The 18,402-nt window shown below is 34.8% G+C and overlaps 3 protein-coding genes across 3 annotated transcripts; 1 reads left to right on the plus strand and 2 right to left on the minus strand.

Moving 5' to 3' along the window:
* The first annotated feature begins 1,491 nt into the window (after positions 1-1,491).
* LOC107907754 (pentatricopeptide repeat-containing protein At4g21065) lies at positions 1,492-3,729 on the plus strand. The gene has a single exon (XM_016835075.1). The coding sequence runs from the start codon at positions 1,492-1,494 to the stop codon at positions 3,727-3,729; it is 2,238 nt and encodes a 745-aa protein (XP_016690564.1).
* Positions 3,730-6,484: 2,755 nt separating this feature from the next.
* On the minus strand, positions 6,485-7,089 carry LOC107909097 (protein METHYLENE BLUE SENSITIVITY 1). Its single transcript, XM_016836497.2, has one exon. The coding sequence runs from the start codon at positions 7,087-7,089 to the stop codon at positions 6,775-6,777; it is 315 nt and encodes a 104-aa protein (XP_016691986.1). The 3' UTR covers positions 6,485-6,774.
* A 1,361-nt stretch (positions 7,090-8,450) lies between these two features.
* LOC107909088 (RNA helicase aquarius) lies at positions 8,451-17,099 on the minus strand. Its single transcript, XM_041098932.1, is given in 15 exon segments — positions 8,451-9,099; positions 9,295-9,645; positions 9,794-10,948; positions 11,070-11,255; positions 12,038-12,298; positions 12,380-13,368; positions 13,371-13,437; positions 13,958-14,068; positions 14,184-14,418; positions 14,646-14,806; positions 14,915-15,067; positions 15,178-15,264; positions 15,522-15,584; positions 15,804-15,893; positions 16,400-17,099. Coding segments are annotated over 15 exon segments (4,620 nt in total). The 5' UTR covers positions 16,820-17,099; the 3' UTR covers positions 8,451-8,808.
* Positions 17,100-18,402: the final 1,303 nt, after the last annotated feature.

Consider the following 18,402-nt stretch of genomic DNA (forward strand, 5'->3'; position numbering starts at 1 on the left):
TAATCCTCTATTTCTATAATATCATTGGCTAAAAAAATTAGCACAATTAAGTATTTCACTTATGGATTTTATCTTAAAAATATCCCTTCCAACATAAAAAAATCCATGTTATTATGATAAAAGTTAGAAATTAGTGGTTTTTAAGAGTTAACATTTTAACCGAAATAGATAATGATATTAATTATTTAAAATAATAATGATATTAAAATCAAAGAAATTATATTATATAAAATTAAATTATAAAAAAATACAGGAGAATGTGGGTTCGAGTACGATAAAATGTATTATCTTTCTATTTAAAAATTAATTATGGGTTATAAATAATTCTAGATATTGTGTAAAAATAGAAAAAAAAAACACAATAAAAACATCAAAACTATAATTCAAGTTTTAAAATAATACATTTTACTATTCTGGTGATCTTAATTAATTTTTTTTCATTAAGTTGTTTTTATTTTAACAAATGATTTCATTGAAAAAGGAGCCTTAGCTGTCAAAAATAAAATTATAAATTAATCCCTTCTTAAATAATAGAATTATAAATTAATGTATAATAAAATTACTAATCTAAAATAATATATATTTAATCCCTTCAAAATAGACATGTCCATGGCTTCAAGCCGGATCTCAAAAACTAAAAAAGTTTGGACAAAAATATAGGCCCAAAAAATAGACTTGAAAAAAAATAATGCTTATTTAAAAAATGAGTCGAGCCACGGGTAAAGTTTGTTGGCCTGAACAAACTCGAATTTGTAAAAAAAATATATTGTTTTGTCATTGTTTTGTTATCATTTCAATATTATGTTGTTACTATTTTGTTGTTATTATTTGAATATTGTATAGCTTTTATTTTATTGTTCATTTTACTACTATTTTAAATGTCTTTGTTTGTTACGTTGCACCTATTTTTGTATTATTTAAGTAAAAAAATTTATTTTTAATTTGTTGAAAAAATTTTATTTTAATGATTTTAGTATTTTTGATGTATTATGGTTTTTTTAATTTTTTTTATATAAAAAATTTAATACGAGTGAGTCGGGCTGAGCCTGAGTTTTAGTATTTTTATCCGAATCGAATTTGGATAAAATTTTAGATCAATTTTCGAGCCGAATTGAACTTATCAAATTGGCATAAAATTTTATTAAGACCTGACCCGATCCAAGCCGAACTCAACCCAACCCATAAATACTTCTACTTTAAAAATAATAATATCATAAATTATTAAATAATAAAATAATATTTTAACCTTACAAAAATTTATAATTCAATTTTAAGCATAATAAACAATTTTGGATTTAGCTTGTATACCACGAAACTATCATAAAATGCTAACTTGAAGATAAATATATCTTACAGATGGTGCGAACACACATTTGGCCGATCCCAAAATGTTAGGATTCTTTACGGCCATTTTCTTTCTCTTCAACCATAATATTGCCAATCATTTACGCCTCTAACAATGCAAGCTCTATCCAATTCAGAGCTACTAAAATGGTTTCTACTTATTGTTTAACCCCAAAAGCCAATCTAAAAATCCCCACCATTGTTGTATTTCTGTTGAAGAAACTATCTCCCTTTCATTTTCATCATTGTAAATTCTATTCCCACCATTCTTTACCTTTCCCCACAACTAGTTCCCTTCACGTTAAGGCTATAAAAGATGGTTCCTTTCAAAACTTAGATGTGGCTAACCGCTTATTGAATGTGTACGTGAAATCTAAAAACTTAAACCATGCATGTAAACTGTTTGATGAAATGCCCCACAGAGACGTTCGAACTTGGACAATACTGGTTTCTACTTTTGCGCGTGTTGGTTCTAATGGGGCTGCGTTGGAACTTTTTAAGAACATGCAAAATGAGGGTATTAAACCAAATCAATTCACTTTGTCTAGCGTTTTGAAGTGTTGTTCTAGCTTGAGTGAGCTTAAGATAGGGAAAGGAGTTCATGGTTGGATTTTAAGGAATGGGGTTGTTTTTGATGTTATTTTGGAGAATGCCCTTTTTTATTTTTACGTCAAATGTGAGGATTTTGGATCTGCCAAATGGTTGTTTGAGTCAATGGAAGAGAAAAATAGTGTTACATGGAATATAATGATTGGCGCATATTTGGATACTGGGAATGTGGATAAGGCTGTTGATTTGTTTAGAAGGCAGGGTTTGAAGGGTGTTTCTATTTGGAATACGATTATAAAAGGCTTAATGCGAAATGGGTTTGAAAGAATTGCATTGAAACTACTCTATGAGATGGTAAAAGATGGAACTTTGTTTAATGAAGTAACTTTTTCTATAGCTTTGGTTTTGGTTTCATTGTTGAAAGATTTAGAATTAGGGAAACAAATCCATGGAAGGGTGTTGTTATCGGGAATCCATGTTGATGGTTTCTTGAGGAATTCACTTATTGATATGTACTGCAAATGTGGGGAAATGAAAATGGCATTGAAAGTTTTCGAGAAAATGGATACGTATTTCGGGAGAAATGAAAACTCCATTGAAGAAGTCATTTCTTGGAGTTCAATTATTTCTGGATTGGTTCTGAATGGTGAGTTTGAAGATGCTTTTAAAACATTCACCTCTATGGTTCGTAAAGATATCGACATTGATGCGTTTAGTATCACTAGCATTGTTTCTGCTTGTGCTAGTTTTGGTGTGTTGGAACTCGGCCGGCAGGTTCATGGCCTTGTTCAGAAAATGGGGCATAAATTAGATGCTCATTTGGGATCCTCATTAATTGACATGTATGCTAAATGTGGAAATTTGGATGATGCTAAGAGGATTTTCAAGCAAACTAATGATATGAATGTTGTGTTGTGGACTTCAATGGTATATAGTTATGCTTTACATGGTCGAGGAAGGGAGGCCGTCCACCTATTTGAATTCTCGATGAGTCACGGACTTTTGCCAAATGAGGTAACTTTTATTGGGGTTTTAACTGCTTGCAGCCATGCAGGGCTTGTTGAAGAAGGTTGTCGATATTTCAGGTTGATGAAAGAAGTTTATGGTATCAAGCCTGGAGTTGAGCACTTCACTCGCATGGTTGATCTATATGGACGTGCTGGTCAGTTTAAGGAGATAAAGAAGTTCATTGATGAAAATGGCATCCATCACTTGAGAGCAGTTTGGAGGTCGTTTTTATCCTCTTGTCGACTTCACAGAGATATCGAGATGGCAGAATGGGTTTCTGAAAATCTACTTCGTTGTAAAACACTCGATGCCGGACCTTATGTTTTGCTATCAAATATTTATGCCATAAAACAAAGATGGGAGGAGGTTGCAACTGTGAGAAGATTGATGCAAAGTAGAGGGGTTAAAAAGCAACCCTGTCAATCTTGGATCCAGATCAGGAATCAAGTTCATGCTTTCATCATGGATGATAGATCCCATCCGCAAAAAAACGAGATATGTGCGTATCTATATAAGCTAATCGGAAGATTGAGGGAAATCGGGTACTCATCTGATGCCAAACTGGTAATGCAGGATGTTGAAAAAAAGCAAGGGGAAGGGGAAATGTTACTTGGTTTCCACAGTGAAAAGCTTGCCACTGCTTACGGTATCATTAGTACTGCATCTCAAACACCAATTCGGATAATGAAGAACCTTCGAATATGCGATGACTGTCATAACTTTATGAGATATACTTCTCAGCTACTAGACAAGGAAATAATTGTGAGAGATATCCACCGATTTCATCATTTTAAGCATGGCTGCTGCTCCTGCGGAGATTACTGGTAATTGAACTGGTACATGCACATGTTTCACAGTGCTACCAGTATGGAGACGCGTCGAGTATAACATGACGGGATGTCCTTTCTCAAGAGATGGCCCTGGTTGAGCTTGAGCTTTTGTGTTTAGCCGACTCTCCATTGCAATCACGGCCATCTCGTCATCTTGCAGAGCTTGCCTTGTTGATGCCTAAGGTTCAGGAAGGACCCACCTCTTTATTCCTTTAAATTTTAGCTAAGCCACTTCCTTTTCTTTATTATAGATTGAAATCTGCTTTAGCATCACTTTTTTTAAATAGGATATATAAATATTTATTAGATTAAAATTTGATTTAGCATCACTTTTTTCAACCGAGATATCGACCCGAAAATTTTTTTTGATTTAGTTAACTTAAAAATTGATACAAATTGATTGAATAGAACAATTGCACCAAATTTTTAAGACCATGACCTGAGTAATTCGACCATATAACCTTACTTTTTCTAGGATCCGAGTAATCAAATCCAAAACTAGAGACGAGTGTAATCAAAGGATCTTTTAATGTCATACCATCATCTCCATGCATCAAGATTAAATAAGCATATATGTTTAAATATTTAAAATAATTTAATTAGTTATTCATTATCTTAAGCATTTTCTTGGTACATTATAAATTGGGAAAGATTACATCAACTAGTGTCATTAAGATATCAAACAAAAGGCTTAATCACTGCTACTGTAGATTTTTTTTTAATGAGTTCACAAATATAATTACAGAAATATATTTACAGAAAATGAATTAAGCAATTTGCTTGCTTACTTTACTTCCCTATATTGATAAAAAGAAAAAAGAAAAAGAAATTATATAAATGTGAATTTGAAGGGCCTAGAATTCTTTCTTTCACAAGAATAACTGTTCGTAGTAGGATGGTAACAAAAAAGAAACTGGAAAGCATGATCTTCAACTATGTTGCTCCGGACTCTTACTTGTGTTTAAAACCCATATGAGATGGGTATCCAAAAATAAGACCGAGGATATAACCTTCCCAGAATCCTCCAAATACGTAGAAAAAATTGAACATACCTATATTGGCCGTATACCCGTACCAACACTTGCATCAAAGTCAAAAGTAATAGAACAAAGGTTTTCAGTCAGGCTTAGAAAAGCAAAGTAAAAGTGAAAACATGAACAATTACTAAGAAATAACCCTTCCTCACCACAATCTGATAAAGGGCATAAATGAGCTACTAGATTTGCAAGCTACTCAAATCCAATTAGGTTACTATCGAATCGGGCTAAAGTAATTCGAGCTGTTGGTTGAGGCAAGTTTATGTATCATAATACTCAATTCAAAGAGCTCACGAGCCCTAATTGGCTTTTCATTTATAACATATTTTCAATATTAATTTATTATTTTTACCCTATATATGTATACATATATAGATATGCCCTTTTTTTCACATCCCTCCCATCTTTCTTTGTGTCTCACCTTCTCTACCCATTGGGTTTTAAGTATTTTTTAAACTTGAATAATAGAGCTTAATCGAATTGAGCTCAAATAAATCGATTTTATCTCAAGCCCAGCTTGAGCTCAGCTTGGCCTGATTACAACCCTAAATCAGATAACAACATGAAAGTTTAAGTGTGTACACTACTTTTTAAGCTCTAATAATTTAGCTTAATAAAAATCCAGCTCGAATAATTCGAACTTTATATCAAGCCAAGTTCAAGCTCGATTCGGCCAATTACAACCCTAAATCAGATAGCAACTTGAAACACAAAGATCTAGTAAGAAATAACCCCTCTTGACCACCATCATCAGATCACAATTCACAATCATCAAAGTTCTACCAAGAAAATAACTCTTCAAACCACCACCAGATAACAACATCAATGATCGATCACGTTCTAACGTTACACAAAATTATAACAAATTCATACAAAAAGCAATATAGAAGACAGTAAGCTTACCGATATGAAGCTCTCATCTATCCAGCAGCAAAATAATTAACTCTCAGCAAGATATGACCTACCACACAGACCACATTCAAGACTTTGAGAACAGGGCTATGGGTAAAAAAGATAAAAAGAGACATAGAAGTTTTGAACTAGTACAGAACATTTTAATACTCAATTACTAGTAATAACCTATCATAGTAAGCAATAACATAACATTCATAAATACAATTCCAATTTTTATCAAAATGAACACCAAAAAACTGCAATTAAAAATTATCAGTTCCAATCTTGGAACACACATTTTAACTCTCTAAAAACCTAGGGAAACACGGTAAAATTACTATTGAGGCCCTTGTACTACAAGTCGGATTGTATTTTGCCCACTCTACTAAAAAATAGTAAATTAATTCCTATATGTTAGATCAAAGAGCAGGGTCCTTCTGTTACAAATTTCATCCATTTCTACTGTTAAAAATTACTCCTTGTACATCAACATAAGGTTTACTCTTTCATCTAAGAGTACGAGAACTAATTTACCCATTTTGTGAGTAAAGGAGACAAAATACAATCTGACACCTAATACAAGGTCCCATGCCATGGAAACACACATTTTTAGCTCTCTAAAAATCCATTCTAAAGAATCCAAACACATCAACATGCACAATTCTCTCATTATTAAGCATAGTTATAGAAACTAAACCCTACATGCTATTGTTCTAAGCTTTAGCTACCCAATCCTCTAAAATAAACAAATTCTTGAACAAACAAACAAAAACAAGCATATGTTAATATACGACAAGAAACATACATACACAAACATTTCAATTAAGCATTAAATGAAGAACTATAATCTTCATAGTTAAGATGGATTAATATGTATATATCATCATAATCATCATCAAGGGAGATTTTGTAAATAAAATCCAACCTTTTTTTTCACCTAAACCCCCTTCTTTTATCTTTACCATCTCTACTACCATCACAAATAGTTACAGAACAAATAAAAATAAAAGGGAAAAAACAGAAGAAGAAAGAACCAAACCCAGATATTTAAAAATCCCCAAAACGCCAAATTTATCCAGAACAACAATTTATTTTTTTTTTTTGTTATTTTATTATTTTCTAAGGCTACCCCTAACACCAGGACGAGGCTTAGATGGCTCAGCGACATGAACAGCATGACGATTAATAAGCTTAGATTCTTCAAAAGGAATTTTGGGATGTTTGGCATCATGATGGATCTGCATCGATTTCACATCGGGAGCGGTTGTTTTGCAATGAGGACACTCGTATTTGGCATGTCCTCCTTTCTCAAACCCAGAACGGTCAGCTAATCCGGCTTTGCCGCCACCACGGTTGGTGGTGGCAGCGTCGACCTTGGCGGCGAGTTCCTTGGCCGTGTGCTTCTTGGGCTTGGCTTTTCCGGTCATGATTGATTGATTGATGATAATTATGAAATCAAAGAACCAAAAAGGAAAATTGGGAAGCTTTTGGGTTTATTTTCTTTTTCGGAGGGGTTAGCGGTTGGCTTAGAATTATTGCGGGAATAAGGGAAAAGGAGGAAAAAGTGAATGTAGCTTTAACTCCCTCTCACTGGATTAAATTAATATTTTTAGGGATAATTCAAATTTATTCTCCAATATTACATTTTTTATCAATTTAAATTTAAATTTGTTAATTAAATTTAACTATAACCTTTTAGCGGATTAAGTTTTAATTCAATTGATATAAAAAATATTAGCAACACAAAAAGACGTGTTATTGAGTGTATTAAACTGTATTATCCTCTTATTTATAGGCTAAAGAGAGACTTTCAATAATTCTAGATTTTATGTAAAAAACATATATAATCATATTGTACAAATAAATATTATTAATTTTTTTTAAAAAGTCAAATCGTTCTTTTATAAAAGATATACTAACTAAAATATTAATTTTTAACATTGTTGATGTGAAACTCAAAAAATAGTTCATATATACTTTATACTGACATGACACTAATTATATTATATGTTACATTAATAAATAATTCAAAATTAAAAATATGTAAAAAAAATTTAAAAACAAAATGAATTACATTTGAATAGTCATACAAGCTATCATAACTAAAATTTAACATTTTAATCCAAATCCTCGTTAAAAGAATATTGATTTGACTCATTTTTTAAAAAAAATTTATGATCAAATTCGACTTTTTTCAAAAAAAATAAAGATTAAATTGAACTGAAAAAGCTAAATTAACAAAATATATAAATATTAAAGACTAAAATTATCATTATATCTAAATTATTTACAATTTAACTTCAAATAAAAATTTTCGTTTATAAAATTATAAAATTTTAATTTTAATGATATTGATCATATTTAATTTTTTTAATAATATATTTAATCCGATACTATAATAAAACCACCTTCCATATACTTACGAAGGAAAACAAGCGGGCAGTTTGTAGGTTTATCTGGTGCTTTTAATTTTGTAGACTAATACAATCACTGGTAGAACTGTCACTCAAACAGGTTGAATTAATTTTAAGTGGGATTAATTTGGATGGTGTAAAATTAGATTTTAAGATTTTCTTAAATTATTTTAAATCGAATTAATTTTAAATTTGGGTTAATATAAAGTTTAAATTATTTTAAATCAAATTACTTGAATTAAGTTGACACGTTTCACGTTGAATTAATTCAAGTTATTTTTTATAATTAAATTGAATTACATCAAATTTGAATTTTTAAACTCGGATAAAAAAAGGGGTTTATTTCTATTTAAAAAGAAATTAGAGACGGATTATGGAACGAAAATGTATAGTTATATAATCTTTTAGAATATAAACTAAAAATATTTAGTAAAAATGATGTAAAATAATATAAAACAACTCTAAATATTTAACCCTCAACAAACCCATTTGCAAGCTTTCAAACATGGAATACGAAAGGATTTAGAACCCTTTATCTCTCAACGTGTAATCCTCTAAATTCCGAGAAAGCAAAAGTATATTCGCAGCTTGATAAAGCTCCCCGCTCTTAGGGACCGTTGCTAAGTGGCACCTGCATGAAAGTAAGCAGTCCTGGATGGTTTAAGATTGAAGCAGTTAGATTGCCAATGCGAGCTGGCTACTACCTTTGTAACTCAAGGATGGGATCATAAACTAGGTCACCGTGTTTTCATCATTTGTGCTAACTTGGGTTTCGTTTTCCGTATTGGGATGGTCCTCTGAAGGTAGCACCCCGTCTTCACCATTTGCATGATCCTCTCCATCTTCTTTAGCTTCCTGTCCGTTGTTTTCATGTACACCGTTATTAATTCCACCGTTTTCAGCCACTGAGGTATCAACTTCCATTGCCTGGTTTGGGGACGTTGAATCCTGTTCATTGTTTTGCTCCTCGGATATTCCAGTGAATTGTTCAGAATAAGCCATGTACTGATACATGGCTTGTGCCTGGAGAATAAAAAAAATGTCAAACCTAAGAGATACAGCATTCGGAATTATTAGGTCCTAGCACTCCAACATCTTGTGGTGCTCGTGACAGGAAAGCTATTGCTATTATTGCATGTCATAAAAAGAGCATAGGAAACACTAAAAACCAGATACAAAAATAACAGATTCGATATATCATCAAACAAAGAGACACACCTGTTGTAATTGATCTATTCTCCCAAAAACTATGTTAGCCATCTCCTCAACACTGCTAACAAGATATGGATGCCCAATGTCATCAACATGACGTTCAGTAAATGATGTGCCCTCATTCAAATTTAGAGCAAGATGATCAGGTCTTTGAAGCAGCCGCTGGAAAGTAGGTTGGAGTTCATAACACTGTTCAAACAGAGAACGGCGACAAAAGACATACAAGCCAAGGCGAGCACGTGACATGGCAACCACCAATCTTCTAACATCACGAAGGTGCCCAACAAAGCGAGTACGAACAAGAGAAAGCAAAATGAAATCATTTTGCTGCCCTTGAAACTTATCAACTGTAGTAACCTGTAGAAAGGCATATTAATAAGAAATTCGAGCAATATAAGAACCTGGTATTGAAAAAAAAAGAAGCCATGAAGGCAGGCTCTTGCAGGATTACAGCCAGAGATATCTAAAGAACACCTTGTGAGAGGTAAAATCAGAAATAACTTACCTTACACGGTGGACCAATAAAATCATATGGAAGGCATCGTCTATTGATAACATCACGAATTAGAAGCTTCTGACCATTGTAAGTTGTCAAGATGGAAATTTTATTTGCAGGGTAGCCAAGCAATCGCATGTATATATAGACACTGACAACATATTCAGCTTCGCCTTCATTTTGATAGAACCAAGGAGAGGGAGCAGACTCACCTCTCCCATGGTAGTCAGGTACATCCACTAATTGGTAATCATAGGAAAATCCAGCATTTGCTCTATAGAATATAGCTTCCTCTTTCACCGAAGGAAGGTCCCCCAAATCCCGGTACCTCCAGTTGTAAAGTTGGGCTATACTTGGCCTGGCTCTACCCTGGGCATTAAGCTCAATGTAAGGAATACCCAGTCGAACAAATCTGGTAAACAAACTTTGATCCATATGGCTATACTTTTGGAAAGCCATATTTTTCACAACAGGAGGCAGCTGGTGATGATCACCAATCAATATGCAGCGTTTAAGTCGTGCATAACCATCCTCCTGCCTTTGAAGCAACATTGGGATGAAAGTTTCAATCTCGAGAATTTGAGCACTTTCTTCCATCAACAAGTTGTCATATTTGAAACCAAGTTGAAGAAAATCTTTTCTCTTTAGGGCTGCATGGGTACATGTCATTGCCACAATCTTTGCCTGCTTGGTCATCAGGTAATTGGCTCGATCAGCTGTTGATTTGAGCAATTCAAATGCCCTGCACTCTTCAAGCTCTTGGAACATAGTCTTAAGATGACGGAAGCAACCCTTGGCTGCCCGCATGTCTTTCTCAAATGATTGGCCAGTAAAGACTGCCTGAGAGGTGTTGGAGAAGAACTCTTTGAAAGGGAAGTGGTCTTGGACAAATGCCGGTTTATCTTCATTACCCGCACACGCAGCAATAAATTGCTCCCAGCGTGAATATACATGGAGCAACCAAAAATATCCAGCAGTTTCACAAGTATACCCTACATCTTCGGGAAGTTGTAGTGACCTTGCAAGCCTCTCTACCTCACTAAGCAGTTCCAGCCGTCGAACAAGCATAGCATTCACACGGCCCTGCCTACTGAAGTCCAAGTCAGTTGCTAGCTCTTGCTCACCCTGACCAAGACGAAGAAGATAGCGAGCAGGCACATCTCTCTGCAACACAGTAACATAGATCAAATAAATTTGCACAATGTATTGCTGAATTTTACAAAGCATAAGCTTAATACCGGATGGAGGAAAGAAGAAATTGCAACCATTAAAATGAATAACATACCTCCATTATCTTCTCAAAAAGGTCATTCAAAGCTTGATTAGAATGAGTAATTATTAATGTTCTCTGGGACGGGCAATTGTGATAGAGAACATTCAATATTTGCACTGCCGTATCAGTTTTCCCCGTTCCTGGTGGACCCACAACCATAGTTAATCCAGGCTGAATACCTGATATGATTGCTCCAATCTGCACAAAAAGAAAGGGAGGATTACAAGTGGTTCAAAAACCATTCCAACATTTATAAACTTTAACTTATGATTAATATTAGCCAATCAGCACCAGCTCTCTAGAAAATCTCTCTTTGCTTCTAGTCATGAAAAATTAACATTTCCTGACATATTCATGATAAATTGAACTGCAGGATGATAATATTTTCTATGAAACATTCTATTTCCAAAAAGAGAAAATGGGAAGACAGGAACCAAGAAAGAAACAAATAAATTGAAAACAATAACTCATCATAACAAAAATTTTCAGTTACTCTATTCCCTAATAAAGCTGCACTATTGAAACAATTCTCCAGGCATAATACTGAACGACTTTTCTATTTTACTAAAAGTGAGAGCTCTTCTTCAGAGAATGCAAGAAAAGGAAAACAAGATGAATGAAATAAATACAAAATACATGGAATTATCAACTTTTCTCAAAAGATGAAGAATTGAATTCCAGGACCCTAATTACATATCAAAGCTAAAATATTTAGTCTGCATGCATCAAGTTGTCATCATCTACTAGATTTTATGAAATAGATACCTCACTCACTTTGATATCTTAGGTGGTATTAGCATATAGGATCCCTAGATAACTAATGTGGTGTTAGCATATATGTTGCGTGCCGCTAGAAGTCCACAAATTATCAACACATTAGTTATTGGAATACAAACCTCCCCACCCCAGTTATCTATCTTAGAAACCATAAGATAACAAATCAAATTACATTCCAATAAATTAAAAGAGTTGGCTGAGACCTGAGTAGGTGTAAATCTAACAGAGTTCTGTTTTGGTTGATCTTGAGGATAAGGACCTGGGTCAGGAGGGATATATGCTTCAACAATTAGTTTTTCTTTCTCAACACAAGCATCTACCATCTTGGCATCACTGACACCAGTATCAGGTCTTCCATTTTCTGATGGAGCATGAGTATCACTTTTAAATGACCGAGGAAGCTTGATGCGGAATGGTGGTCGTGGATCCAAAGTTTCCCTACCATCTGAATCAACAAAGGAAACCTACAAATAAAACAATAGAAGGTTTCAGTACTCCCAGAACACATTAACTGCAATAGTAAAAGTAGAAACACTGATCAGTACCTGATAATGTGAAAAACTCTCTTTCAGATGATCTGCATTAAGAAAAGTATCTTTGAAATCCACTGTCTCCAGAAGATCAGGCATGTTTGTCCACTGTGCAGCAGAAGGATGCCCATAGCCCAAAAATATTTTATGCAACCAATCAGGAACAATACAATATTCATTCATAAGATCTCTGATAGACTCTAAAATTGCTTTGAAGTTATTTTCCTTAGGCTTCCTCCTCATCAACACATTGAACGTCCCATAAACATCTTCAGTACCTTTTTCAGCAATGTCAGTGACATCCATGTGATACTGTGCAGCATCTAAAGCAACAGTCACAGTTCTCAGTTCACCTTTTGGTGGCTTCCATTCCTCACGTTTAGTTCTTCCACTGAAATCATTCATGAGAGTCCCCTCCTCATCACGAATCTCAATAATTTCACATCCTCGTACATACTGCAGACCAAGCTTCTGTGGCACACTAGCCTTAGCCTCTTCCTCTGCACTTAGAGGTTTAAATGAGGGGCTAATAGATAGCAAAAATAAAACATCATGCTCCTTAAGGGCATCCCATTCTGATCTTATTTGTGATTTATAACTAGAAATGCTGTATGTAATCGCTGCAGTTACAGAAGCAGGCTTGACTTCTCCAATATTTGGCTGCTTTACCTCAGTGATCTTGAATTCTCTAATTGGCACAGCCATTCTTGACCAGCCACGGAAAGCAGTTTCTCCCTCATTATTGATATAGGAAAGAAGGTGAGGAATGGCTTCCTGGATGTCCTCACGAATTTCATAAGTAGACTCCAGACGGAAGAGATTGAAATTCCTTAGAAGATAATCATGGAGTGTTAAGAATTGCAGGTTCAGCTTAGGAAGAGCGAGACAACCTTCACCAGAGTAATTAATACTCGGCACAACGCTTTCATCCCACATAATCTGCTCATTTGGGTAGAGAGGAAGAGCATTTATGGCTTCTTTTTGAGACTGGTGCTTCTCAAAAAAGAGACCATAACCTCAATAAGAAAATCAACCCTGTCTGACCAAGGATCTTCATTTGAAACCAGTTTGAGCTGAAAAGAAAATTGGTAAATGCATTATGGAAATTGGTTATAGTAATGGTAATTTCGTTCACAGACAGGTGAGCATGCACTGCAAGCATATCACCAGCTAAAACTCAACCAAGAAATAAAACAAGTTATGGTCCTAGCTGAATAAACAATAAAGCAAAGAACATGGCAAAAGCTAAAATAAGGATGCACATCATCTTGTACCAGATGAAGTAAGAAGGTCATGAAACTAAAAGAACAATCCAAACTGTTCAATGCAGTATAACCTGAGTGGATCTCCATCACTGATTAGACCAAGAAATCAAGTAATATATACACTTCACTCAACTAAGCTACCATGAAACATGTTTAATAAATGCATTCACAAGAGAACTAAAATTACAACCCATAAACAATTATGACACTACAATAGTTGCGGTGAACATCTCACATAACTTCATTCTCTGAAAATCCTAGTTTCAAATTAAGTACCAAAATATATAATGATAATAGCAAAAAAAAAACAACTTCACAACCTACAAACCTTAGAGCAAACCAAGTCCTTTAATTCTCCAGGAGAAAGTACAGACAATTTCTTTGAGAGATCCACCCGCTTGTGTATTGCACCAACATTGGCCAGTGCAAGTTCTTTCAACTACAAGCACCACAGAAGCAAAAGGAAAAAAAAGAGTCAAAATCTGGAACCTATGAACTGTGAAGATAAGAACTTTCTGCTAGTTAGACGCATAAACCAACCACCAATAACAGACCTTGGGAACTTTCTTAAAAGCAAGCAGTTGGAAGGATTGAAAACGATCATAATGAGATTGGAGCACCTCATCATCCGTCAACTGAGTGCCAACATGATCATTTATCTCAAAATTTTCATAGAACTGTAGCAAGTCCACAAGTTGTGCAAAGAGTTTCCCTTTGTCATGTCTATAAAGAGCACTTAAATGGCATTTGGCAACTACAGCTACATCAGCCACGAGAGGCCTCAGATACCTGTACCACAAAAAAGAAAATCAGAAATGGAAAAAGAAGACAATGAAGAGAAGGTTCAAAAAGTACTAAATAAGCAGATGAACAAGGAGTTTCAACATGAAACAATAAGACATTTGTTAACCACCCCCTTTTTTCACCCAGAAAATGCAAATAAATAACCAACAACAAAAGAAAAATAAATCAGTTAAAAGCTAAGAGGATAGGATCCTGTTGCAGGGCAATGATACCTCCTTGTTGGCAGCTGACTCAATAAATCAATGAGAAACTCCATAAACCTTTCACAGTACAAAATAGAAGCATCATCAACTTGATCGAAAATACTAGAAGCATTAAGTTCATCATCTTCACTGACAGGATTCTTCTGGGTAAAAACCTTATGATCAAGCACCTAAGTAACATGAAAAATTGGCAATTAATTGCTGCAAAATCATTGAACACCAAACCCCCACCCACCATGAAAAAAAAAAAAGAAGCAACTTATTCTCCAGCATAGCACCTCAAGAAACTCTTCTATCAGATTTCTCAAGAAGTTAACTTCCAATGAAGATAAGGGATCAAGACGCACTCCTAGCTTCTTGGCATCATCAGATTCTTTCTTTATCATTCTTTTCCATTTCTTGATCAAATCTGGATTTAGACAAAGTTCCATCTACGGAGAAATAATAATGATGATGATGATGATGATAATGAGAGAGAGAGAATAAAATATCCACCAGCAAAAGGAGACTGAAAAATACAATTCATTCAATAAAATCTTACCTGAAAACGGCCATACGACAAACTGTGCCAAGATCGCAGACTTGCTAATCTAAGGACAGTTTCCCTGACAATTTCATCTTCCAAACTCTGTCACATTCAGCAGGTACAGCATTACAAAATTGATAGTAGCTCGAGAATGCTGTTCTATGTTTACACATGTACTATGAACTATTGCTTATCATCTTCAGCTCTATTATACTGTTTTAAGGTAAGAGAGTACGCAAATCAAGTTCTTCCATTCAACTGTCTGAGGTTATATTCCATAGGAGCAAATATTTGACAGATGCATGAATTTGTAACATCCAAAAGCATTCACTAAAATGCATACTTAGGTGCTAGATTACCTGAAAAGCATTGATCATGAAAACCAGATAATTCGTTTTCTCTGCAATGGTTAATTCTCTTCCCTGCATCCAAACCAGTTATCAAAGATTTAGCCTATTTGTCATCAATTTCTGAACAAAGAATACTGAAGTACTACATCTAGTGCTTTTGTTTGAAGAAAAGAAACAAATATTACCAGATTTATGAGATCATACATAAAAAGAAAATAGCATGTCGAGTTCTTCTATACCGTTAGACACTTCCTTGAATTAATTCTACCTAAAAGAGATAGCAATACAAACCTCCTTAAGCCGAAGAACCCTCTCAAGGAATCCTGTGAACACATCCTTCCTATCATAAAAGCATCCCCAAGCAGCCACATTCTCTCGAAACTACAATGTTCAAAGACAAATTGTCAAAACCCGCTCATTAAATTACCTCGTGCTGCATATGAATTTTCTTTTAATCTGAAAAGGAACATTTCATAAACTAAAACTTAGTGCATTCAGAATAGTTTCATAGGCATCAGTCTTCAAAAGGGGTTCAATACAGTCTGGAGGACTAGGACAAAAATGCCAAAGATCATTAAAACAAAAATCCCTAAGGTTCCGATGTAGGTGAAACTGCTGCAAATGAATGTTGCTTTTTACTTGATCTTCCTATGAAGTTATAAAAGCCAAAGGCAAAATCATAATTGACAAAAAAAAACGAATATTATCAACAAAAGATGTCCTACTTCTTTTATCACCAACTCTAACATAGATAATGTAAAATATAATTTGCTCAGAATAAGAAAGAAAAAAAAAAGTAGCAAAGCAACAAGCAAAGAGTAATTCAACAAGTTAGATCTATCAAAATTATTTAAAACAAATTTAATTTAGTTAAAAAAGGGCTTCACCTTCTCATTGACCATCAAAATCATGGACATGACATGCTCATACGAAGCCGTCTCAGCATCAAAATTCGGCCATAAGTAATTCTCCAAATACTGACTAACCTCCAATATCATAACCCTCTGCAGCGGCACAGTTTTCCTCTGAGACTTCCCTTCCGACTTCACCGTAAGCTCGGTCTCATAAATCTCCTTAACCAGCTGAGGGTCGAACGGCTTTTCAGGCTTCGAACCACCGCTCTTCAGCCAATTCGCGGCTGCTATTCTAGTCAGCTGGTCCCGCTGGATTTCAGACAAAGTAATAGAGCTCGGAAGGGATGAACTGTGAGAAGGTTTCGTTTCCGGTTTGTCCGCTAACTCAACCGGGTACTCCGCCACATGGTGGCGCTTGAAGTCGTAAACGCCGGTTCCGTGAACCTTCGTCATTGAGAAAAGTTGAGGAGCTTTAGGGTTAGGGTTAGGGTTTTTCGCGGCAATTTACAAAGGTAGCGAAAAATGAAGCCGAATTTGAACCGGAGAAAAACAGGGATTAGCCGTTGGATCTGCTGAAATTGCAATGCATAATTGGATCAAAGTGTTAAAACTTAGAAGGTTTTTTATTGTGAAACTTTTAAGTGGGGGGTTTGTGAGGGGTTTTGGTTGCAGCTGAAGATGAGAGTGAGCGCCATCTCAAGTTTCACCCCATAAATCAAATTTGTTTCATTTTCTTTTAAGAAATGGCCCAAAGGCCCAAATCACAATATAAATGTAAATTTGGTGGACTTAATACATGGACCTTTTGTAGAATTGGATCTAAAATAAATTATCTGGTAGCATTTTGTTAGAGACTGATAGACAATTCGGATTACAAATTCACATATCCACCGGTATTTATTCTTCTTCTTCTTTTGTGTATTTAGATAATATTCGAATTTAGGTTTTAAAATTATTATTCATTACGGATTCAGAGAGGATACGAATGGTTATCTCGAATATTCATTATCTAGCCTTGTATTATTTATTTGGATAATGTATGCGAATTCAAATATCATAATTAGGTGTTAGTACTAGGCATATAAATAATTATTGATGTACCTGGACACGTCGTAGCTTGAACCACCACCGTTGGCCTTACACACAACTTATTTGCAAACCTGCTACCACTTGAGGTGCGTACCTTCAATTGTTGAGGTCCAGGTCAATTATCTAGAGGACGACACTTCAAAGGCAATACTTTTCACAGAGGAGTCAACTCCCCCCTTAAGTTGTCTTCGAAGCGTCGTCCTCTGGACAACCAACTCAGACCTCAACAATCAAAGGTATTGCCCCTGTGTTGGGGTTTTGTCCTCAACCTTTGCAAAGAGTCGTGTATGGTTCATAGAGAGAGTGCCTCGGTTGGTGGAGATCAATACCTACAAGACTTAGGGTGGGTTTGGATAAGCGATTAGGTGCGGTGCATTTAGCTTACTTTTTGTCTCACGCTACAGTATTGCTATAGTATCTAATCTCACCACCACCGTTGTTTTTACACTAACCGCAGGTAACCGCACTGCCCATCCAAACTCACCCTTAGGATAGGTGTTTAATATTGGGCATGTGAATAATTATAGAGGTACCTAGGCGTGCCATAATTCGAACCACCAACATTGGCCTTATTTGCTAACCCAGTACTAGACTTGTCCATGGGCTGGGCGGCCCGGGTAAAAAATATAGGCCTGAAATATGAGTTTGGGGAAAAAAATTAGGCCCGTTTAGTACCATTTGAGCTTTGCACACTAAGGGTGTTCAAACAGTCGGTTCAATTATTAACAGAACCAAAATATTATTAATCAATTTATTCAAAATGTAAAAATCTCTAACCGTTAACCGAATTGAAATTTTGTTCAAACACACTAATCGAATTGAAATTTATATGTTTTTGTCTTTTAGTTAAAATAAATATAAAACATATAAAATATGCATGGTTAATGTTCAATTTTTTTAATAGTTCAAAAAAATATATTATATATAATATATATTGTTTATTTCAA

Source organism: Gossypium hirsutum, chromosome D08, assembly GCF_007990345.1.
Source record: "Gossypium hirsutum isolate 1008001.06 chromosome D08, Gossypium_hirsutum_v2.1, whole genome shotgun sequence".
NCBI classification, from domain to species: Eukaryota; Viridiplantae; Streptophyta; class Magnoliopsida; order Malvales; family Malvaceae; genus Gossypium; species Gossypium hirsutum.

Coding starts and splice junctions, on each gene's coding strand:
- LOC107907754 (XM_016835075.1), top strand. CDS start 1,492: ATGGTTTCTACTTATTGTTTAACCCCAAAAGCCAATCTAAAAATCCCC.
- LOC107909097 (XM_016836497.2), bottom strand. CDS start 7,089: ATGACCGGAAAAGCCAAGCCCAAGAAGCACACGGCCAAGGAACTCGCC.